Source organism: Corvus brachyrhynchos, unplaced genomic scaffold, assembly GCF_000691975.1.
Source record: "Corvus brachyrhynchos isolate BGI_N302 unplaced genomic scaffold, ASM69197v1 scaffold42, whole genome shotgun sequence".
Lineage (NCBI taxonomy): Eukaryota > Metazoa > Chordata > Aves > Passeriformes > Corvidae > Corvus > Corvus brachyrhynchos.
In genome coordinates, this window is record NW_008237242.1 from 2,653,688 (window position 1) to 2,679,433 (window position 25,746).

A 25,746-nucleotide genomic window follows, 5' to 3' on the forward strand; every position below is an offset into this window, starting at 1 on the left:
CTCCACTTCTCTGTAAGTTGCACTTTGCCCTTTGCTACTGTTCCATCAGGGGAGGTCATTGGGGAGGTCCCCAGTCAGGCCTTTTATTGTATCTGATGGTATTGTAGAACTGCATGTCAGTCAACCTGAGACTGTACTAGGTGTTGCACAGTCACAAAATTCAAGTGTAAATAGATTTTTATGCTACTTAAACATAAAAATGCTTATTGCCTTAAGTGTCAATAACACACACAAAAAAGTAGGAAACTATATAAGTTGTTCAGAACTTAGATGCTAAGTAGAAAAAATCTGCTGTAAGTACCCTATGAAATGAAATAAGAATTAGCCATTCCCAGTCCCACAGTTCTAGAGGAGAACACCCATCCACTACAAACGAGTGAAGTGCCATGGGGCCTCTGGACTTGCAGTCCTAGGAGCAGCACAAGTTCAGCTCTAATCATCTTGGTTCAGTTTCTTTGCTTTTGTTACCCTGAAGCAAGGATCAATAAAAAAGCAGGGTCCTATTTCCAAATAAAAGAAGATAAAATCGTTAGGTTGAAGTACCTGAAAATGTGTACTAAAAGATCTATTGTACACCATCTGCCAGTGCAACATTTTTGTCTTGCTGAAGTACTTTTTGCAGGAAAACATTCTATTAGTATAAAGTCATTTGAATATGATACCATTACTATTAATGATTTGACTACCTATTAACTAAGACCTGACCCCTGCCAACACACACACTTCCTTTTCTAGCTCTACTTGTCCTCTTTTATATTTATTTGCATATTTTTTTGGGACCAAATTACAGTATATTTTGATCTTGAGGGTTATTATAGCTAATTATATACTTACAGAAAGTGAAATTGCTATCTAAGCCATTGAAACAGCTGACTGAAAAATCAAGACATATGTCTGGATAGATAAAATATTTTTGCAGTTCCTGTATTCTGGGACAGGTATTAAAGGTCTTAACTCTGTTCTAATAATTTCCCTTAAAGGCAAATGACCACTGTCAATGTTACACAAATTGGTCATAAATTAAATAGGTGCATGAGGATTTTGATGAAAAGCAATCAAGTATGTACAGAAGTGTTGAAAGTCTGTGAATTACATTATCAAAGATATTCATAGTTGCTAAACCTGAAAAGTTCCAAAGACAGGCTCATCTAAATTGGCTCTGAGGAGTGGCCATAGGTATCCTCCACATGAATGGAGTAGTGTGACCCAAGATCTAGGCATCTCCTTAAGGAAAGCCGACCATGCCAACAGAGTGTAGGGCTTAGAACTCACCATGTTGTGATGCTATGACATGAAGCTTTTAGCTTTCTGAGGACTGTGTAAGCAGTTCAAAATTGGTGTAGTATCTGAGATCTAGTATATGAGGAGCCCTCACATAGAGGTGCTACTTTTCCATGAGGGGTTTATCTGGGTTACTCTAGGATAAATGAAGGTAAATTTCCCCAGCGGTGGTATTTTCATGCTGTTACTGCAATGGATCAGCTCTGAAAAGTGAAAAAAAAAAAAATCAAAACTAAAAATAAGAGGACATGGCAGGGTGAGGAAAGAGAAAATTAAGTGTTCTTAATTTTGTGTGAGTATTTCCACAAAAAGCATGCAGAACCAGGCTAGAATTGACCAAAACTTGCATTCAGATCCATAAGCTGATTTTCATGTGAAATCCGATACACAAAAATCAGCATGACTGCAGAAGTGGAGAATGAAGATTTGTGCTTATAATGAAACCTTAGCAACATCAGCTTTATTCTAGAGCACCTCTTCCTGCTGCAGCTGTGAATTCAGCTGTGGTGTAGTGTATGTGGCCTGGGATTTCTCAAAAGTCTTGTTCAGGGGAAAGAAACTATGAGAGAGAAGATAAGTGCTCACAATTTTCTGCCAGCCCTAGTTAATATATCCAAGCCTTGATTTATATGTCTTAAAAATACTGAGCAGCTCCCAAAGCAGGCTGCGTCCCTAGAGAGGACTAGATGGGTTAAGGTTAAAATTCCTTGGCAATATTCACCCCTTTTAAGGAAAGAACAGCAGAATAGCAAGGCAGAGCGAGAAGAGATGAACAGCAACAGACAGACTGACTGACTCCTTTGGCATCCAAATTGAAAATGCTGGAAGTGCATTTTCCCTGGTAATTGCTGTATATCTGAGTATTTTGTCTAACATGAAGGTAAGACAATTGCTTACTTAATTTGTACTGATGAAGTGAATATGGAAAGTGCAGTGAAATATTAATTTATATGGAGAAATAGCTGAAAAAAGTAATTGGACAGCATTGCAAGAAAGAAGAAAAATAAAAAATGAGAACTTGCACAACAAAGCTGAGAAAATCAGTGTGACATTCTCCTTTTGTTTCTTAAGCTGACTAGTGTATAGATTGCAGAAACCTTGAACAACTGCATGAGCTTAAAAAGGGACGAAAAAGCAGAAAAGCAAAGTAAATTTGCTTTTACTTCTTTTCAGGTGCTGGGGATTTTTCTGTTGCTGGAAGTTTCAGGATTCTTTCCCATTTTTTCCAGGTGAAAATTTATTTAATAAATTACATGCTGAAGGTTAAGCATGTATAATTGTGGTGCGTGATGTGGGACAGAGCTTCAAGGGGTCATCAAGTATATTTCCTGGGAGAAATACGCATTGTTCGGTGTCAGCTCTACCACTGCCACCAGTGGGGACAGCAGTGGGACATTATGTTGTCCTTTAACTTCTACCCAGAGGACTCAGCCAGCCCTGGGGAAGAGAGCGCACAGTGGTGGTGTGAGGCACAGCAACCCATGTCTGTGAAACAGCCCAGCTTACCCCAAGCCAGCCCCAGTCCCAGGGACAGGTCGAACCCCCAGTGCCTCCCATGGAAACTGGCAGTTCTTTTGGTGCTGATCTTTAGGCTAGCTGTATGTGTCTAGTTTCTTCTTTTCGATGGCCAGAAAGCCCAAGCTGGGACTGATTTCATTCTTGCACATGAAAAGCTAATACAAGTGGCTTTAAACCTGGTCATACCTCTAATTATTATTGAAGATCTGCTTTGCCTTTTAGGAAAGTTTTGCACTCATGGTTATGGATGGCAATCCCTGATGATCTTCCTTTCTCTTTTCCTTTGGATTTTTTTTTTTTTGTTTTTGTTTGTTTTTGTTTGTTTCTGTTTGTTTCTGTTTGTTTGGGTTTTTTTGTTTCGTTTTTGGTTTTGGGTTTTTTTGCAATGCAAAAACCAATACTGGAGCAGCCCTTCATCTCCCGTCCATTGCCGCTGGAATTCTTTTGGCCCTTGGTCGGAGTGCAATGGCTGTACTCAAAAACAGGTATAGATGGACACATCTTTTCTGTATTCATAACCTCATAAGCATATACTTTTTTCTCCAGTAATTAACAAGCCACTCTATCATTAAAACCCCAAATCAGGTGTCAGACAAAAGCCCCAGCAGAACAAGAAGGCTGAAGACCAAAGAACTAAGAAGATAAATCCTCCAGTCTGTCCCAATATGTTTCCTTTCAAAGCTATGATGCTCATGTTTTAAAATAATTTGTGCTCTCTTTATTTTGGTGATAGTTTCAAAAAGCTCAGCTGAACTGTCTGGTAAACACAGATATTCCTTCACTGATGCTGGTTTGTGCCAATTTCACTGATTTTTCATTAGTGGCATCATGTCACAAGGGAAGAAAACTTGGTTGCAAAGTATTACCTTCAATGAAAAGAAGTTGGTGATTTTTACACTGCAACTTTATTGATGTGCAAGATGCTTTTGATTTTCCTTCTCATTTACTTTGATGTTATATCAATTAAGGAGGGATTAGTCAAAATTAAAGATGTTCCATGAGACAGTGCTTACTTTTTTTAGAAACAAGATCTAGCCCACTTGATGTAAGATTTTATCATCCTCCTTAATGACATTGTTTACTTTGAAGAACTTAAGTTCATATCAGGCATGGTTAGTCCTATTAAAAATGCAAAAAAACCCACCTAAATTTCTTAGCAGCTTTCTCTTGCCTTCAATTACATATTACATTTTTGAACAAACCAAGACAAGCTCATGAACCAGTTTAAAGACCTTGTAGATAAAAGACTTGTCTATTAACTTGAGAGTTTGCTACCATATTATGGTAATAGCAGGTGTGGTTGTTCTTAGAAAAAATAGTGAATGTCTAGAGTAGTAGCATTGTCTTCACAGTAGCAAACTATTCTGGCTTTGCATCAGGATTTTCTAAGATCTCCTTTGATTTGCATTCAGATTAGGAGACGGACAGTGGCAGTTTATGGCCAGTATGGAGGAAACCCGTGCTCTGGGGATGCCTTTGAAACAAGACCATGCACCCCCAGAAGGGGATGCCCAACGGAAGATGGCTGTGGTGATCGGTTCAGGTGTTTCTCAGGTACCACCCAAGACCAGTTTCAATATTTTCTGGTCATGAAGTTAAGAAAATAACCTTGTTATCTTTCAACTTTAGTAAATGGGCAATGTATTTGCAGAATTCTTGATCTACAGATGAATTTGACTTAGGTGAATGTTTCCTTTGTTTCCAGCCTCGATTATGCATGTTTTTAATTTCATCTGGAGTATTGAAGAGCATTGAAGATAATATGCTGTAGCCCTGGTACCTTCTCTAACTCATTCTGCCTTACTCATTTGCCCCAGCGAAGAGGTTTTTTCATTATAAGAAGGTAGTTAAGGAATGCAACCTTAGATTGATGTCTCAAAGCTGTTCTAGGCTATTTCCAAACATGAAATGACCTGGATCATGGAAACTAATGCTCCATAAAATGCATCCAAGCGGCTCCCATTACCTTCACAGAAGAGCATATTATCTCGTAGATAGGCATTTATCACAAAGGACCATGATGAACATGTTTTGGTGCTACTAGAGAGACAATCATAGTTAATCACAAGTGATTGGGTCAAAGGGTGAAAGCTTAGGAAGTAGATCTAGAAGTCAACTGTTTCACTGATATATCATAAGCCTTGAATGGCTATGGCTCTCTTGAGTGTGCTGTGCACTATTTCTTTATGTCCACATTTAATGTTCCACAAGGCCTCGTGGGCACAGGCTGTTCATCATGGGAGTGAATATGCTAATTAATGTAGTAGATTAATAGGACCTCTGCTTTGATTTTAGGTGATCTATTTTTAAACTAACAAACATTTCTTTCCTGATGCATGTTTGTTCTGATTTAGGTCAGTGCATTAGCAGATCCCTAGTGTGCAATGGCGATCAGGACTGTGAGGAGGATGGTGCAGATGAAGATCGATGTGAAGAGAAGAGAACTGTATGTGATATTGACAAAACGCCTCTGAATTCAGAACTCACAGGAGCAGGGTAATGCTCTGTGCTGGGCTCAGTAGTACCAAAAGCACTTATATTTTGATGTGTTTGCAAGTTCTGGGTGTACAGGTAGATTTCCTGGGCTTATGGTAAAACATCCCATATGCAAGTGTTCAGTACAACTGCTTCCACCAAGCCAGTGGTTCAGTGCAGGATGAACAGGTCCTTTGACTTGAAGCACAGAATAAAGCTTTCAGTCTTTTGTTCCTGCTGTTGAAAGACAGCTATTAAGATATGAAATCAAGTTTCAACTAGTAACACGATCTTCAGCATGGAAAAAATGAGCCAGCAATGCTCATTCTTTTTGTTCATTGTTGTTGCATTTAGCACTCTAGATTCACATGGATTTCTGTTTACAAATCCCAACTGCAACCTGGCAAAATAATTAAGTTTCTGTGGTGTTGCTTTATCACTTGTTATGTAATATACTTCCGATATAATAAAATCCCCCACATTTTGAAACACATGCCCTGTTTTTTCTGTGTGGCAGCAGTTGTTCAAACAATAAAACTTAAAATCACTTGAGATAGATATGAATGTCTTAATCTATAGAGATAACGACGTGTTAATTTTTGTTGACAAATAAGACCAACATTTCACTTTCAGTGTTGTAACATGCTGTGCATACTGCAGTTCTGCATGTATAGAAATCTATCAGGTGATAACCCCTTGGTTAAATCAGCCTGTGATCATGATTTGCAGATGCATCACTCAGTTATAATGGCTCTGTCATCTTTGTCTTAGTGGCATATTTTTTCTTCTTGTAGCTTTGATATTATTATTGGTGAGACTAAAGGAAGAGTCATTCATACAAAAAGCTTTGGAGGGCAATGCAGAAAGGTCTTTAGCGGCGATAGGAGAGAATACTACAGGCTGAGTGAAAGTGTTCTCGCTTACAATTTTCAGGTATGTTTCCATTAAGCATAGCTTTGTATTTACGTCAGGATTCAAACTGGGAGAATGATACAAAGCTTACAGGGGCCCTTGGCAGGTACACTTCCCTAAACACAGCTCACTGACACCTGTACCTTCTCTGCAGTTGCTTATTATTTTGAAATACATATTGGTGTATGTCTTGCTGAAATAAAAAGTAAAAAAAAGATTAATTCCTTAGATGTGATTTCTAAATCTCTCAGTTAGACTGAATGTAAAGCTAATCTCCTTAGGATAAGCAGTGGCCTGAAGCACCCTAAGAAATGCTTTGGGGGTGAAATACAGGGCTTTGACTTGCTTTGTGTAGATGTTCCAGAGATGTTTTGTTTGAAGTCACTGTCTCAGTGATTTGGTTTTTCTCACATTTATCAAAAGCATGCCAAACAATCCATAATGTACTTTACTTCATAGCATAAATACTTGAGAGATATATATATGTATATATCTATGAATGAATGCATTTCCAAGTTTTTCTGATAGCGTGCAGTGCTTTTTATGAAATCTAAAATGGATTCAGCCTGAAAAACATACCAACTTATTTTGCATCAGTAAGGCCTTGCTCTACTCTGTAAGTTATCATTTTTAAATCCTACACAAAGCTCTTCATACAGACGTCTATCTTTCACCTTCTAGGTTAAAGTTCAGAATGATTTCAGTTATGAGTTTTTCAACAGCACCTGGTCTTATATGAAACGCATAGATAGGTATGAAAATTCAAACAGATACGAACACACACAGAATGAAAATCTGCAAAAGGTATGTATAACTTGTCACTATAGCTTAATATTTTGCATAAATATTTTCATCATTTTATTAATGTATTTTTGTAGTGAGATGAAAATGTTTATTTTATAAAGACATTTTTGGCACAAAGTACATGACAGTAAATATCCCATAAAACCTTTAAAAAGAGATCACTGGTTTGTTTATCAATCCAGAAGAGTTGGCTGCTGTTTCTTCTTCCTCTGCCTTACCTATTTAGTAGTAATTTATTTATTTACTATCTGTTTTTCTCCCTATTTAAGGGAGAAATCATTGGCTTCTTGTCATAATTGATTCATCTTTTTTTTTTTTTTTCAAGTGGTTTATTGTCCCCCTTTTTTTTTCTGCTACCTTTTGGTCAGTATCTTGGAGCAAAAAGATTGAAATAATTCTGTGGTTAAAATTAACTTATTTTATAATGCATTTTCCATTAGTAGAACTCCATTAAGAGAGATACCTGGTGTCTTTAACAGCCAGGATGTCACAGTGGTTATGCCTTTAACTTATTTTAAAAGGAACATTAGATGAACAATTTGAGAGTAATTTTCTATTATGAAGTACAACCTCTATCTTACAGCAAATAAAATCAAGTAAAAAATGTATGCATTTTATGCCACCCAAGCAGACACTAACAATGACATATTTTGAGACTCAGCACAACCAAGTTCAAAAGCACCTTTGAGAGTCAGAAGTGAACAGTATTGTATAGGGATATCCGATTTTATAATTAAGCAGCATCCTCAAAATGGCTAGAGCCCATTACAGCAAAAGGCTTACCTAGACAAAACAGTGCAAAGAACAAGTGTACTGCCTGTGATTTTCTTTCAGTCGACGCTTGTTAACCTTCTTCTGCCAGGCTTCTGATTCTGAAAGCCACCATTAGCTTTGAAGAGTGATATTCTCCTTTCTACCTTGTCCTTATGCTAGTTTTTAAGTACACAGGAGGAAAAGAAAGATGTTGCAGGAATTATAAATAAAGGTCCAACCATATTTCATGACTTCAGGGTGTTCTTTTTGCATTTACTGTGTTGCTTAGACATATCTAACAGCTCTGTAAAGCTGTTGGTTAGTTGCCAACAGAATGTGTGTGCCATCTGGCTATTAGGAGCCATTCAGATAGTGACATGGAGCATGACTGATGGCTTTTCCTTCCTCCAGAGTAAGCAGCTGATGGTTGTTGAGAACAGTGTGGAAGTTGCTCAGTTTATTAACAACCGCCCAGACTTTCTCACTCTTGCGGAGCCTTTCTGGAAGGAGCTGTTCAACCTTCCAGTTGTCTACGAGTACAGCGTCTACCGAAGACTTATTGAACACTTTGGGACACACTTCTTACAGTCTGGGTCTCTGGGAGGACATTACAAAGTTATTTTTTATATGGATACTGACAAAATGAAAGCAGAAGGTAGAGTACTTGACTATTTGTTGCAGAAAGCAAAGTCAGTAATCAAGAATAAAGATTTATATGCATGTTTTTCCAGCTAATGTCTAAAATCAAGTAACAGACTTATAGAAGTTACCACATTCTCTTCATGGGCAAAAGAAAGAAGACTATAAAACGTGCTGAAACCATGGCATTTAATTCTAGATCCATGTTTGTGACCTGCAGTGCTCTGGGTAGCAAAAATTTGATAGTCAGTTTAGGACCTTCTCAGGCTAAACTTGAATATAAATCTCAAACAGTAATAAAGCTTAAAGGTTACATGGAGATGAAGGTTGGGTAAAAAACTGTGTAAACCAGAAGAAATTCCAAACAGAACAAACATCAGAGTGGTGCTTATAATGGCAATCAGTTGGAGCAGTGCTGTAAGGGACTGCTGAGAAAATAAATGATGCTGTAAACTGTTCCCAAATACACCTCACACCTCTGTGCCTTCATCCATAAGCTTCAGCAATGTGTGGATCTTCCCACAGCACACAAATCCTAGTTAGTTACCTTCTAATTTAAGTGTAGTACTTCATGACCTCTCTAGCCAGAGGGAAACTTGGAAATGAATCCAACAAACTTTCTGTGTACAGTATTGTTAATGGATGGATGGATTATCTGCAGGTGTCAGCATAACAGACTTGTACAAGTGTACCTCATCAGGCTGGAATGCACTCATTGTGAGAAAGAAGAAAAAGGAATGCACCAAACTAGATGAACTTCTACTGACTTCTTCAGGTAAATGTTCAAAAGTGACTCACACAGTTGTCATGTATCCATCTGTCATCTCATCCGAAATAGCTGTCAAAATGAGGAGCAGGTGCTGATAACTTTGTTGAATTCTGTCCTAACATGCTGAACCCAGACATCAAGTGTCTGGCTTAAAAGGCTCTCCAGCAGTTGTCAATTATTGCTAATGCTTTCCCACTAAATAGCACTTTCCTGGACACCCTAAGTTAGAGCTGCCAAGACACCTGCAAAAACAGATACCTCCTATATATGACCAGTGCAGGAGCTCTTGATCCAGGCACAGGGGCTTGGTTGAACTGTACCAGTGAGTTCTTTCACTACTTGCTAACAGAGTTTTTGTGTGTACTGTTTCTACTTCCATTTGTAAACATAGCAATGCCTATACTTTGTGTATTTCCTATCCTGAATCTGCAGGAAGCAGTGGTAATAAAATTAAAGGAGACCCTTATATTGAAGGAGGAAGCCCAGGTGCTGTTGCTGGCCTTAGTTATCTAGAGCTGGATAATCCTGCTGGGAACAGTCGGATGTACACCTTGTGGGCTGCATCAGTGACAGACTATCCCAGAGTAATTAAAAAAAAGGTAAGGCTATTTTCCTGAAGCAGAGGTGAGCAGATGGGATCACCTCAAGGGGAAAAATTACTAAGCTACAGCTGGTGATTAATCATACCATGGTCTACACTCATTTTGTTTTCATATCATTTTGTAAAAAAGGAAAATACTCAGGAAGAAAGTGCTGCAAAGCCAGTACGATCAGGTGCATCAGAAATCTAAGTCCATTGACAGGTCAATACCAGCCGTCAGTGAATTTAGTGGAGTTCTGGTTAGGAATAGAGGGTCACATTAGCATTGGAGAAAGACCAGATTTGAGGTAGCCCCTTTCCTGAAACGCATATGGGCATGTCTGTGTGGCTTCCACTTCACTTGCCAACTTCTGCATATCCCTTTTATCTCTCCACCTCCACTCTGCACCCAGAAGTTTAACATAACTGGAGATTCTCCAGCTCAGACACTTCAGAGCTGGGCATGGCTCTATTCACTGCTACCTTGTCTATGTCCCTTTTGAGAACTGCCCACATAAACAAGAATGGTATAAATCCCAAATATTTCTATTAGGAAGTTTTCAGCTAAATGTAAAAGCATACAATATCATGAAATAGTCAATTTAAAGGCAAAATATTTTCAATTTTTGTTACCTTTGATCACTGTTCAGTTAAATGCCATAGTGGGCTCTTTAAATGTCCTTTTTTTATGCTGGGAACAGCTGGGTGAGAATTCAGGTTACTGTACATTAGAGGTCTGTGTTGTACTTTTATGTCAACTGTATTCTCATAGCTCAAATATGTTTAAACGTGACTGATATACCAGTAGCTTTAAAGGATGCTTTTAAGCAGAACTGCCTTTTCATAAAAAGGCTAATATTAAATACTAACATAAGATTTTAGCTAATTAGCAAATTACAGCAACTAATGTGCTAACTCCCATGTGCAGAAGCATATGTCACAAATTATTTTGCGTGATGAAATGTGCTTATAAACTCTTATATTCCAATCATAACTATTTAATATGCTTGTTTCCCTACTCTGTGTAGCTAACACCGTTGTATGAGCTGGTAAAGGAAGTGCCCTGTTCCTCAGTCAAAAAGCATTACCTAAAACAAGCCATTGAAGAATATATGGCTGAAAATGATCCCTGCAAATGTCAGCCTTGCCAGAACGGTGGTGAGACGGCTGTGGAAGGAACACAGTGTGTGTGTTACTGCAAGCCTTACACCTTTGGAGCAGCTTGTGAGCTGGGAGCTCTCGTGCAAGATCAGCCAGGTCAGCACTCTTCAAAGCTGGGCGTTTAGAAGTGGCAAAATGTTCTCTCCTGCTTCCAGAGTCTGTCTGTCACACTGCATACCCGTGCAGTGGCTGCTAGGGTGAGATATCACTGCAAACAAACAGCATGGGGTGGGTCATGCCAAGCCTGAGTCTTTGTTTAGCATGTCTAAACAGTCCTTAGCAAAGGGCTCATTTTATTATCGGTGTTAAATACAGTGGGCAATACTAACTGCTTAATGCAACCATCTGTAAGTAAGTACATATCCTAAATTAATTGTCAATGATTTCAAAAATTTTACTTTTTAATTTTGTAGTTAGTAGTAGGTGATAGCTGGTTTTATGTTCTCTCATGATCTGATAATATATAGCCTCTGTTAAACTGTGTAAAAGTTGGGGGAAGATGGAAGATTAGATTATTGCAATCTGGAATTTTCTATAAGGGCACAGTTGGGGTCATCACTAACTTTGAACAGCCTGTGCCTTTAAACCACTCAAAGAAAATGGTTTAAAGAGAGAGTGGTTTAAGGAGAGTGGTTTTCGCATTAAACCAAATATTCCCAAATGTTGCACAGGTGTTGTTGATGGACAGTGGAGCTGCTGGTCTTCCTGGAGTCCTTGTTCAGCGGGAAGGAAATCTAGGAGTCGAACCTGCAACAACCCATCCCCGCGTGGTGGTGGGAAGGCCTGCCTGGGAGAGCAGCATGAAAGCAGAGCATGCGAAGATGAAGAGTTGCAGCATCTTCGGTAAGCAATAAAAAACACTTGGGGCACAACTGCTGAAAGATTTAAAATTTTTTTCAGAGGGGTGCATAAACTATCGAATTCAAGGAGATCACTTACTGAGCTTTAATATTTAAGTTGAAAGAAAATGAAATTCAGAAGCTGCGAATGTCATACAAGATAAGGCTAGAAAATGAGGTAGAAGCCAGTAAACTTGACAGCATTCTATTTACTGCTCTCTTGGATAAGCTAGCAGTGCCTGATTTCAATATAATCATGATGTAAATGTATGCATAATAGTCTGGAAAATGGGCTTCACTGAGAGGTGTAGCATTTTGAAAGGAAAGAAGACTAAATTCAAACTAAACTGTACTTTTGTTTGCTTCATAGCTTGATTGAACCACACTGTTTTGATTTATCCATAAATCCTACAGAATTTTGTTCACCTCCTCCTCTCTTAGAAAATGGATTTGTTCAAGTAAGTTATTTCTATTGCTCTGTTGTCTGTTCTATCCCTACCTGCAATGTCTTTTGTATTGTTAATATAGATGTTCACTTGCAAATTTGTATTTCTCTTGGTAAGCTTACTATATAGCAGCTCTTGCAGCATTTTTCACTGTACATGACAGTATCCAAAACTTGATACTAAAAATTGGATAAAACCAAAAAAGCCCCACCTCCAAAACCAGAAAAAACTCTTTGCTTTTCTGGACCATGGTACCTACAGAGAAAAGTCATCTACTTTTCCTTTATTCCATATATGTATTAAAAATTTGCTGAGCCACATGGATTACATATAAAATCACAGCAAACTAGAGAGAAAAAATGCTCAGTCATCCAGGAAGTCCATAACAAAATTATAAACAGATTTTAGGAATCTTCTCTCTGTAACTCACTATTCTACTTTCTTGTTCCCTGGTGAAACGAAGTCCTGGTAACATACTTGGGTCACCACAGCTTAGGCCTATTTAACGAGGGGAACTAAATTCCTCCCTTGGAGGAATGGATTATGCCTTCTTCATGTTATCAGGCTGTCATAAGTCTCTTTGCTCAATAAATAGATAAAAGGATTAGTTAAAAATCCATTAGTTGCCTCTGCACAACTGCAACCTGAGGAAAAATCCAAAATTTTGCCCTTCCTCTTTTGCTAGTGATTTTTTTTTTTTGGTAATGAGTAGTTGTCTCCTATATTGATATTTTTGGTTCACAGACCAAAGGTAATCCTGAAATTCATGGAGTAGTCTTAATTTTTCATAAGATCTCTCCTTAGAAGACAGTAGGATATAAAATGAGAAAAACCTGTGTTTTCAAGTCTATCATGTTAACTTTTAGAAATCTGATAACATGCCGTCCTAAATATTGGCAAAGCCATATACTCTCCACTGCTCTCCCCACAGCCCAAGGCTGTTCAAGATCTTATCCTGCCCTGCTAATGCTTGATAACAGCCATATTTGCAGTTTGTTTATACACCATCAAGAGAGCACTAACTAGAGTTTCATGCCCCTTTTGATCACATTTAGTGACTTTATAACCAGGATTGCCCCCAATATTCCAGACTCTCTGATCAGTGCATTGTAGAGTAGCAATAATACTTCTCACTCTCCTCAGCTACCGAGTTCTGGAATCCAAGGGAATTCAGTGCTGCTGGTAGTTCTTATATTTTATATCCAAAATTTCACCTGTTTATTGTCTTTCAGAATGCTGAAAACTCCTACCCTGTTGGGAAAAGCATTGTTTATGCATGCAAACATGGATATTCTCTTGTTGGTGAACCTGTTGCTAAGTGTGGCAGTAATTTACAGTGGCAAGTTGGAGAGAGATATTGCCAGGGTATGTCTAACTGATTCTTGTTTTGAAATACAATTCCACTGCTGAATTCCAGTGGACCATCTCAGAACATTTGCTTTTCAACTACAATGGGGGAAAAGACACACCTGTATTTCTTAGTTCCCTAGACATAATCAGGTCTAAATTTACTTTTATTGTGAATCCAGATGTTGTAATGCTGAAGTAGAAACACACCCATAAAGTCTAGTTTTAAGGAAGGCTGAAACTGAGGGAGACTAAATTCCAGCCCAGGACTTACTTTCTGTGGAAACAAACATTGTTGCTTACTTCAGTGCTAGGGCTATATGCAAGAACCATGAGAATTTTCAGCACTGCAGTTCAACAGGATCCTTTCCTCCTTGCAGGCAGGACTGACTGCCCACAAATGCCACTCCACGCTGTTTAAAGGCCATCCCCTTGTGTACCAGAACATGGTCTCCCTGTATGGGAGACCCCTGTAGGGTTCCATATGTATGATGTCCCTCTACTAGGAAGCTATTGCCTAGTAGGGGACCCTGAACAGAAACATGAGTCCTAAGGACAGGAAAGCCCTCATACAGCTAGAGCTGCACCTGCAGGCAGTAGGAGAAGATACTGTGATGGTGTCCTTAGTTTTGCATGTTTGACTGGTGTGATGAGTTAATATCCTGACTGGTATGTTTCTGCAGGAATGTCAGCTAACCTCACCATTCCATTTGATAAGCAGTTTTGGAAAAGATAAAATACATGACTGCTTTATGTAATCTACTGATTTACTGTAGCTATCTCAAATGCTTCAATCCATAGAAACTGCATGTCTCCTGCCTGACCTGGAGGGGGGTTTGCAAGGAGAGCCATGGAAACCTGTGTACGAGATCGGTGAGAGAATAGCTCTGTCTTGTCCACACAGCATGCACTTGGAAGGGGCACACTCCATTTTGTGTGAGCCCAGCCTCAAGTGGTCTCCTGATGTGAAGACTATCCAGTGCAAAAGACCAGGTAAGCCACTGCAGTCCTCAAGTACAATGCAGGAGTTTCTCTCCTGGAGATTCTTTCCAACTAAGCTTTATATAGTTTAGATATAGACAGAGCTATTGCTGAGACAGTGATAGAGAAGCCATACTCACATCACCAGCAAGAAGCACAGAAAACATGGGGGTGTGTTTTCTGTGGTCTGTTCAAACAAAATGCCTGAAGGCATTTCATTGAAGTTTTGTTAAGGCTTTTTGCTTCCCACTTCCCTATTGCTATCGAGTGTTGTCACTATTTTAAGAGATTGCCTGGGATTTATGCTGTCTATTCTGCCACCCGAATATGTTTCACTTTTCACATGTTGTATAATACCACCACCATATGAACTACACCTTAAGAGTTTTCTATCTAGAAACTGCACCAGAGCCTCTTGTGACAGAGAAAGACAGGTCTGGGTGACTCCTTTTGCTGATCTGGCAGTCAGACAGCTGATACGAAATAAATATCCAGGAACTGGAAGCAATGGGAAAATGCTGCTTTAAGTTCATGATGTTGGCTGTTTAAGCTCTGGTTTGATACGGGCAGGCAGTGGCAGAAAGGGAATGGGCTATAGCTTTGAGCAAGTCTGTCTAAGTCATCTTTTCCAACTGTGGAAGACAAACAAGAACTGCTCTTGAGCACTGCTGTGATGCTGATCAGTGACACAGAGGCACCCAAGCAGCTTGTACTTCAAGCCTGCTACATCTTCTCCTGAGGTCCCAGATGTTCTTGTACACCTGGGGGGACCCTTGACTGGGGACGACAGCCACTGCTGCGGGAGACTAGGCACATCTCCTGCATTTCTTGTCTGTCCTCTCCTTATCAGCCAATGCTGCTGACATTGCCTCACCTGCAGAAAGAGGAAGGTGACAGTCAGGCTTAGACTTTAAAAGGCAACAGTCCTGTGAGATTCCTGGTGTGAATCATCTGCTGTCATAAACACATCAACAGGAAGTGTAGTGATTTTGGAAGGAAGAGCATAGCTGTACATAAATGACTCGCTGCTGCTAAACTGCCAGAGTAGCAGTGCTGAACTGCTGTTAGCAGTTACTTAGGCTTAGCCTTAGTGACTGATTTTCATTTGGTTTTTTGGTTCTTTTGCTAACATCATGTTCTCAAATTCCAGCAATAATTGGGAAGTTTCAAATTCTCCCTTCAGAAAGAAAGAAACAGCTTGTGCTTGGCTGTATGGGAGCATTATATTAGTATAAACAATAAAAGGACAACATTTGGATTAGTAACAGTTAAACACTCGAGTATAAGATAAGAAGGGTAAAAATTATGAAGATAAGTATACACAGACACAGTGGCATACATATGTTTAGATGGGAGTATTTAGTCACTATGCAGCCAACTACTGAAGAGATGAAGAAAATGCAGTGATTTTTGGTGAAAATTTCCCCTCTGAATCTTTAAGGGAGATACTTTTTTAAGAAAGGCAACAATCTAGAGTACTAAATTTTCATGTTAGCAAACACAATCTAAAAAAAAAAAAAATCAGGATTAAACCTCCTCAGAAATGGTGTCCATATGGATTTAGCAAAGTCTTGCTGTTAACATGCTACAAAAACCTACAGAGATGTTTAGCAACATTTAGAGTACAACTCTCTGCTTAAAGAATGGTACATCTGCAAGGATGAAAATTTCCCAAGAATTACCATTATTTTCATTTTAAAGTTGTTACAAAGTGAGGATTGGTGATGGAACTCATAGTTTTCATTATCATCAGTGTAAAAAGATATTTGGGTTACATAGCGGTTTGGATCCTTAGCTTTTTTAGCAAAAGCAGTGAAGTCAATGACTCTGAAAGCTAATGACAAAACTGTTCCCAGCTATGATTCAGCAGTGCTAAATTTGGCAGAAACAAATAACTGCTTCAGAAATTAGATGAATGTTTAAGCTTTAACATAGTACCTGTCTCTTTCCATATGTCTGGTGACCCATGGATAAATTACTGAACAGTAACTTTGCAAAGGGTCATATCTTTTTAATACTGTTGTTTACTTCCCTGTAACTTTTAATGACCATGTAGGATGTGACTTTATCATGACTGTGTAATTCAGTGCCTTTTAAACTCAACTGATAATTTCAGAGTAGACCCTTGTTTTTCTGATCCTTGATATCACTGTGTTCTTCTATTTCAGTGCCCAGTGTGAAACCAGAAGTGACAGAGCCTAAATGTCAGCCATGGGAGAAAGTACATCAGTCACAATGTGTGTGCAAAATGCCCTATGAGTGTGGGTAAGTGCAGGCTCAATTTGGCAATTAGATTCTCACTTTATTCAAGACCAATTATATTTCCTAAGTCTTCAGTCCATGACAGAGGAGAAAGCTTTACTTTTATGAGAAGGAGACGTTGTACTTGGTTTGCTTTACAGCTCAATCAGTGTCCTGTTCATCACTTACCTGCCTTGTCAGAACTGTCAGTGGGTTTTAGCAGTGATGGAATTTGTTGGATGACAGAAGGTGAAGGCATAATTTCACTTGATCTGTGAAGTAGATGGAAAAAAATAAAATTATATTTTCAAGATTTAGAGGACTGAGAAAAAGTTAAAACAGAGGCCCTTGGGACACAAACCATCAAAGCAATAAGCTAGTGAAATAAAGCAGATTTCTTTTTACTGCTGAGAGACGAGGGGGTTATGAAAGGCACAGTAATCTAATTTCATCTCATATTTACACAGCAGTTTTCATAGACCAGTCACATCACTTTTCCTGGCCTCATAACTTGCAGATTAGAGTTTGCTATTTCCTGTTTTATCTAAGCCTCTATTCTGCAATAAGCAATGCAGAAGAAATAATGTAAAGAAATGAGTAAGTCTCTCAGTTCCTTGCAAAACACAAAAGTAAGAGAACCAAAACAGGAGTAACAGTGGAAGACACTTGAGACCAAATGGCACTGATGACCAGATGTGCCAAAGAGCTCAGCACTCCAGCATCTGGGCTGGTTTGCATAGACTGGATGACATCTCCTATCAAGTCACTCCTATTAAGTGTGTGTGAGCTCTAGATATGAAATCTGGCCAGGTTTATGTGACTGAGCTGAGTAGTTTGGAAGCTTCAGGATAACAGACCAAATTTGTCTTACCCATGTGTAGTAGGAGGAAGAAACTTTGATGTTGTCTCAAGTGATTTCAAGATAGCAGAACTTTCCATGGAGCATGTGTACTTTCCAGAGGGCACATAGACCAAGAGTGCTCTGATTTTAAGAGCATGGTGACTCTGATTTTAAGACAAAATTAGCATTCTTTGAACACCTCAAAATTAAAATTGGTGAGCTTAGTTCAGATGCAGATACACTGGGTAGCTCCCTAGGGTCTGAGGCCATTGTCTTGCATGCAAAGGTAAGTGCCAGGTTTGTAATAATTCTGCAATCTAAAATGATTCCTATCCTTAAACACCTAAATATTTTACATAGCCTGGTCCTGCTCTTTTTCTCTTGATACTGTACTGTATCTTACTCTTGATACTTACTCTTGATGGCTGTAAACCCAGTTCTGGTTTATGTATGTGTTGAGGTTAGTTACACGGAATACAAGGGGAGTCACAGAGCTAGGGAAGGCCTCGGGCAGAGTCACAATAACCTTGGAAGTTAAATGAACTACATTTAGTTATGCATTGAAGCTTCATTTGTAATTAATCTACTACTCCCGTGTTTCTATTTTCTATAATTATCTTCACAATGGCAAGAATATAGATAACCATCATTCCTTTTACCTGATGCCATTGTTTCACTGTTTTGAAATAATGCCTCTAATGATGGAAGGGTAAATCATAAGCTGTCAAAGCAGACTAATCTTCCAGCCTGTTAAGGCTATAGGAGTAAAGCATGTAAGCAGATCTTGGTCCGATCCCTCCTCAAAGAGCAGAATTAACTTGCTTTGTTGTGGCAGTGACTTTGAACAGCAGCCTCTTCTTTGAAGAGAGCTTGGAGCAAGAAGAGTTCATGTGGGAATTCAGGAACTCCATGGTTTCAGGCCTATCCTCCATCCTTTCACTTTCCAAGAGACTAGCAACAGAGACTGCCCAGAACAGCACAAGAACCCTAGAACTGGCTGGTAATTTGTCCCTCATGGATGCCTTAGGCTGCATCTGTCCTCATCAGTGACAGCAAGGGAATGATCCCCGGCACCAGAGCTGCTAAATTGCTATAGCAGTTCCTGGTAGACCTCTGACAAGGACCAATTCCTGAATAATTCCCAGGCACAGCTCAGGAGTGACTAAGATCAGAGACCATTCTAGTCTGATGCAGTCCCCATCTTCTGAGGAAAGAGGGACACCACTGATCTGTGTAAATTGTCCCCAGCACATGGAAGGGACCAGAGTACAGTGTGTTAATACAGATGTAACCTCAGCCTCCGGTAGCTAAGAACTATCTCCACAGTGAAACATGAGATTTGATAATTTTTAAGTACTATCCCCTCTTTTTTTTCTCCAAATTTATTTGCATAGCATCTATGTCTCTCCTGAGAGTTCTTGGGCTGTGTTATATTAAAACTTCTCATCTCAAATATAGTTCCAGGAAGTTAAAATCATTCCTAGCATGATGGATTTTTCACTTCACCAGAAGTTTCCTACCTCTTATTGCAGGTGAAAGGGAGAGAAGGTATTTATGGACTTAACAGATATTAATTAATTTCTCAAAATATGTGCTTTAGTAAAATATTGTTCTTGTTCTTAACCTTATTTTTTCAGGTAAAAAGTATTGAATTTCTCACATTCACTTTACACAAGGATTATTCCTTGTCTCAAATAATTTTTATTGCACTGTTGGGATGTTGCCAGCCCTGGGAAATATACTTTCTCAGCAATGAGTGCAAATTATTAATTTCTCTTATGAGTGCAGATTCTCCATCCTTTTTCTTACGCATCTTAATATGTTGATTTCCACTGTCTTTCTTCTGCTGACCCAGCTATAGCAAATATGTAAACCACTCTCAAGATAGTATGAGGCATTGAACTCTAGTGAGAGTTTGGCAACATGGTCCATGAACTCCTGGGCTCAAACTTTGGCAGCTGGTTAAATTAGCTCCCTTTCCTCTATTGGGTGTTGCTAATGTGGTGCAAAGCAGACAGATTGTTGAAAAGGTCTGATCTTAATATTTTTAGGTAAATTAAGCTAGCTTCTCTGCAAGATTTTGACCTTACGACTCAGATATTGAGATTTATCACCTAGGCAAGTAAAGAAGACATCTGAACAATTTTAAATATAATTTAGAAATTTAATTACAGATTAGTTGCTTTCCCCGGCACACACTTTGTTCTTTAAAATTCAAGATGATGTATAAACAGGGAGTTTTTCTTATACTTCTGTCTGTAAATATAACTTTCACATAAAAATCAGAGCTCCACTACTTAGGGGCTGTGCAGCCAGATGACCAAACAGTATAATGCATACAAGTGGACCTGTTTCCTTTATCAGGTGCCTGGTGGTATTTTGACCCAGCACAGCAGTTAAGGGACCTGTTGTGGTTGAGGATGCTAACTTAAGTGGGAGATATAATACAATTAATAAAAATATTTGGGCACAGGTAGATACGCCAAACTTTTCAGGCTCAGCTAATGAAGTCCACACAGTATTTTAAATACCTTAAAGATGCACTATGTTACAGGTATCTTAAAATTTCAGTAAAGCCAGCTCTTTTAAATGGCTTCAAAATCATCTTTCTAAGAACCATTCCCAAAACTTGGAGAAGGCTCTTTTCCCTAGTGCCTTATTTATAGATCAAAACCCACTTCCTAATTCAAAGGGAAAAAAGAAAAAAAAGAAAACGAAAAAAGAAAAAAAAAAAAAGGAAAGAAAAGTTACCTTAATGCTTCAACATTAAGTCAGCGAGGTTTGAGTTATGGCCTTCTTACTAGACTTCCATCTTCCAAATTCCTCTTCCCTTCTCCTACAGGGGTTACCCTCCCCTTCAGTCAGCCTCATGAAGCTCATTAGGGCCATTTGCCTCTACCTCATAAGCCTCTTCTCCCCACCAAACACCTCTTTAGCTGAGGTTGATTTTCAGAACTGGCCTATTAGACACCAAAAGTTTCAGTGTGAATGTTTGTGAGCTCAAAATGAGGTGCTGTGCTGAAAATTAGGCTAAGAGGCTGAATTTCAAAGCTCTTCATCACCTGGGAGCCTATCTCTGCTCTCTGGTACCTTATGAAGCCCCTTACAAATGTCTGTAAAGTGCATCCAGGAGAGCACAGGCATGCTCTGCTCCAGATAGTCACTCTTTTGTTCATTCCACACAAATGCTGCTGATTGCATTGAGAAAAAGTGGAGAAGCTAGGAGTTCGAGATTAAAACTCAGAAGTAATGGAAAGGGGTTTTTTTCTTCCCCTCCTACACTTGGAACATGAAACACAAATAATGACAACTTCCTGGAATTGAAGTAATGGAAGGGTTTTATTCCTCCCCTCCTACACTTTAGACCATGAAGCACAAATGATGGCAACTTCCTGGAACTGTCCCCAAAGCAAACACCATTTAAGGTTGTCCAAGAATTGTTATTACGAGTTTTAAAAGCTCATTTATGTGGGTGTTAAAGCTCTCTCCGTATTTCAAGAAATAAGCAATTTTTCTGGGTAATTTTTTTCATAAAATTTCTGTGGATATGTATGTGTGTTTCCAGAAATATCTTGGTTTCTGATGGTCAGTCATAAGGTATTATTTAGTAAAAGCTGAGCATTTTAAAGGACAGCAGAATAAAAATCTTAAAGTATATTTGAACACCTTAAAATTAAGAAATACTTATAAAATATTTTAATATATGTACATGTTTGTATATGTCATATATGTATAAGAAGTGTTTTCTGTATATGTACTTATATTCATGCATGTGTCATAAATTAGAGAATAATTGAGATCTGAAATATTTTTAACTAAAGTCTCTCTCACTGCTGCTGAGGACAATGGCAAAAAGACAGTAATATCCCTGTCCTTCAGATGGGACAGATCTTGACTCGGCTGAGGTGCAGCATCCTGTGGAAAAGGAAGAAGTCTGGACTGTCCACATGTCTATGTCTTGATTTCTTTGCTGCACTCAGGATGTACCTAAACAAACAGAGAAGTTGGAACTGGACTCTGAGTGTTTTCCACTCCCTCAGCTCTTTTTAAGAGTTACCAAGATAATGCACATTTAAATAGTGCAATTCCTGCTTTTGTTTTCAGTCCTTCCCTGGACGCCTGTGCTACAGATCAAAGAACCAAGAGAAACATGCCTTTAACTGTTTGCAAGATGCATGCCTTGGAGTGCATGGGCAGAAAATACTCTCTGACTGATGCAGAAAACTGCAAAATACCCCAGGCAGCTGAAATACCATGCGGATCGTGCCGTTCATGGGAAAAATGCAATGGTAAGAGATTCTTCACAATTGTAAGCAAAATTGTTCATATAACTAAAAGGAAATCTTTATCCTCAGTTACACATCAGCAGTTGGGTAATTGGTCTGTCCTGGTACGGCAGCTACAGTCCCTCCCAGAAGTACCAGGCACTGCTAAGCTGGCTCAAACCATCATCCAGTGTTTGGTGTCCAAACATGGCAGGAATCTTTAACCCTGGAAAAGAAAACCCTGCAGGATATTGTAACAAAATGTGCTATATGCAGGGAAAGCTTATTCCTAGTCCCTGTTAATCATCCTTTTGGTCCACTTTCTCCTTTGGGTGAAAACCCTGCCCTACTCTTTTTCACTGTATCTACCTGTTTAGATTCCTTAAAACAGCAATTGCAGGAATCCTTAATGCCTTCAGGAGTAACTAATCCTTTCCTGAAATTTGCCAAGCAGTCTCCGCAGCAGGATCCTGTGGTTACGAATTAAAAATCTTACTGTATGCTAGCTAGGAAAGCCACTTACTGTTGTACTTCACTGTCTATGCCCAGTTTCTCATATAATGATTAAAGGTGAGGTCTCTTCCCTCAGAGGAAATAATTCCTGGTTTTTGTAACCTGTCTGCAGTGGAAGTTTTCAAATTCCCTGATTTATTTTCCTTAAGTGTCTTACACTACATTGCATTTAATGGAGGGTTGCCAGGAATGGGAAGATGGAAGTAATAAATTCGGGTTTTAGAAGTGCCCAAGCTAGAGGCACAGTTACTGTCATAATTTGAAAATAAAAAGGATTACTAGATAGGAGTTCATCTGTTTTGTCTAGCTGGGTTGAACAGACAAAAATAATAACAACAACAACAAGAAAAAAATCAAAACTGTCTGGAGCTTTAGCAAAGACAAACACAGGCAAAAAAAAATGCATACAACACCAAAAAAAGACACAGTTATGAAAATTAAATATCAGGTGGAATCTTCTTACCTGATTGTCACTGATACATTTACACACAGTATTTATAGGGGTAGATCCTTTGATCTTCATGAAACTGTCTTTATGAAAATATAGATACCACTTGTAAGGGTTTGCATGATCAGTTTGTTAGTGTTCAAATACAGATTTCTCATCTTACAAGTTATCTGAGCTCTAGAGTAGTAGATACATGGACCAGTTCAAGCAGTAACATCAGAGAAGCCTTTGAGTGCAGCATCTGAGGCACCTTAAACAAGTTTTTACTACAAGCACAATCAACCTCTCCAAGCAGAGGAAGCCCCAGCAGTGCATGATTTGTTTCCACATCTAGTTTTTTCACTGAGCCTGAATGTCAGCTAATGTTACTGAAAGAATTAGGGTATTAGGTTAGGGAAATAATGATAGAATTACAGAACTCTTTGGGTTGGAAGGGACCTGTAAAGATCCTCTAGTCCAACCCCCCTGCAATCACCCAGGGCATCTTCAACTAGACCAGGTTGCTCAGAGCCCCATCCAAGCTGGTCTTGAATGTTTCCAGGGATGGGGCATTCACCATCTCTCTGGCCAACCTGATCCTGTGTTTCGCGACCTTCATCCTAACAAATTCTTCTTCATATCTAGTCCAAATATGGTCTCCTTTAGATTAAAACCATTACCCCTTGTCCTAGCATTGCAAGCCCTATTGAAATGTCTGTCCCTATTTTTCCTATAAGCCCGCTTTAGGTACTGGAAGGTGCTGTAAGGTCTCCCCAAAGCCTTCTCTTATCCAGGCTGAACAGCCCCAACTCTCTCAGTCAGTCTCTGTAGGAGAGGTGCTCCAGCCCTCTGATCATCTTTGTGTTTGCCTGAGATTCAGCTCCAACTGGTCCATGTCTTTCTTGTGAAAGCTGAGCACACTCCAGAAAATTGCTTTCAGTCTTATAGTTTTCCTGGAAACATTTTAGTCTGTGTGGGGTTTTTTTGATGACTTGGATGCTATCCTGAGTGTTTTTCCTCTGTGCTTTTGTTTAGTGGCATCCAGCATCTGTGTTTGTGATGAAGATGGGCTGTGTGAGGAGGGAGGTGTCCAGGTCTGTGTTGAAGTGAGTGGCTCTGGTGCTCGTCGGACCATGACCGAGTGCGAGGTTGGGCTGCTCAGGTGCCGCGGGGAGACTGTCACCCTTGTCAGCATCAGGCCCTGCGACACGCAGAGTAAATAAGATATGTTACACTTTAGTTTGCTTATTGCTGGGGGATATGTCAAAATGTGTCAGCTCTTGGGCAGGACATACTTTGAACCTTGCTCTGCCAAATGTGAGCTCTGCTGTGAAATCCACTGCAGCTGATGAGACTGTGCATCTGGTCAGCTCTGAATCAAGGCCTGAGGCTCTTCATTAGACAGAGATGCACTTGCCACTACTGCTCACAGCAGAGCTCTTGCTTAGGCACCAGCCTTACCACCGGCAGATTTACTTCATATTTCCATCAGAATTAAAAAAATATTGCTGAAGTGCAATTGCCAAAATAGCTATTATAGTGATGGATTACCATGTCTGACATCATAAATATGTTTTTCTTAAAGCCACAGAAACATATGCTTGCACTGAGTAGATTTAGATTAGCAAAAACATACAGACTCAGCTTTACAGTGGAAGAGGTATGATTCTTCTCTTTTAATAAAACAGCTTCTTTCTACCATGCACTACTCAGCTGAGCAAACAGTCTGCACACAACTGAACCTGTTGTTGAGCCTGATGCACTTAAAGGTCAAAACAATGTGCATTAGTAGTAATGCGACATTAAAGCAATGAGAATACATCTATGCTTGCAGCTTCTCATATACAGAACCACTTCATGAAAAATCACCATTTTACATTGTCATTATTATTATTATTGTGAGCTACACTTGTATGCACAGGTAACTCAGTTGCATTTGTCACATGTATTTATGTTTGTGCCAAGACTGGTTTCCTTAAAGGCCGTTGCACTAAGAGGGCTTCTGCCTTAGCAAAACTTTCTCAAAGGCAGCTATTAGGGAAAACACATCTTTACAGCAATGAAGACATTCTGCATGCAGTGCCTTTGGAGATACCATTGGCTAATCTTCAAAGACTATTCCTGAATAAAAGAAGAAAAATTCCTCACATAGCTAAGCATTCTCTCTGGCATAGCTGGGCAGTGACATCTTTGCTTACATATTGCAAGTCCATTCTGGTAGCCATGCTGGCAGTCCCATCCCTTCTGACTAGTCTTGGATGCAAACAAGGGCAAAGGGCTGGATAGCAAGTGGGTGTTCAGCCAAGTGCAGTACTACCAGCATGTATGATATGTATGTATGCTTTTACAGCAACAGATTTTATTTCTGTCAGTAATATAGTAAGATTAAATATCTCTTTTGATTATCATGTTTCTACTAGTAGCGTTCTTGCATAAACCTTACCCTCAGGTGGAAAAGCTTTGCTTTCTGTGATGCTGGCAATAAGGAGTAAGCCAGAACAAGAGTGGCTTTCCTTGGAGTCTCTCTCTGTGGGGGTAGCCATGTTGGAGGGGAAGGTTGTCACACACTAACTGAAAGGATCTCCTGACATTTATGACCATTATGCTGTATGAAAAATAGGGGTGGGTGGTGGGGTTTGGGTTTTTTTCCTTTTTGAGCAAATAATAAATTTTTGTGAATGGCACACAGATGAAAACAAGTAGAATAAAATCCAAATAAATTTATCAGCTATTTTCTCTTTATTATTTGCCCCGGAGTAGCAGGTAATAGTTTGTAGAGCACCCAGATGTTTGTTTACTTGATTAGTCTTAAGTCTCTTGTCTACAATTTCTAACCTTTTTCTTGTGGCATTTGGCACGACATGTGATTGGACCATGAGTCCACTGGGTAACAATAGCTTCTATAGCTGCTGAAGGCAAGAAAAAAATCACCTGGAAAATTCCTGATAGATAGG

General features: G+C 39.2%; 1 protein-coding gene across 1 annotated transcript; it reads left to right on the plus strand.

Moving 5' to 3' along the window:
* The first annotated feature begins 1,974 nt into the window (after window positions 1-1,974).
* Window positions 1,975-25,516, plus strand: C7 (complement component 7). Its single transcript, XM_008630619.2, has 18 exons — window positions 1,975-2,161; window positions 2,455-2,510; window positions 3,209-3,284; window positions 4,212-4,353; window positions 5,154-5,295; window positions 6,069-6,207; window positions 6,868-6,990; window positions 8,155-8,398; window positions 9,044-9,157; window positions 9,584-9,750; window positions 10,760-10,988; window positions 11,564-11,735; window positions 12,102-12,189; window positions 13,410-13,542; window positions 14,326-14,517; window positions 16,674-16,770; window positions 21,692-21,876; window positions 23,828-25,516. The coding sequence occupies exons 1-18, from the start codon at window positions 2,156-2,158 to the stop codon at window positions 24,013-24,015; spliced, it is 2,493 nt and encodes an 830-aa protein (XP_008628841.1). The 5' UTR covers window positions 1,975-2,155; the 3' UTR covers window positions 24,016-25,516.
* The last annotated feature ends 230 nt before the right edge of the window (window positions 25,517-25,746 follow it).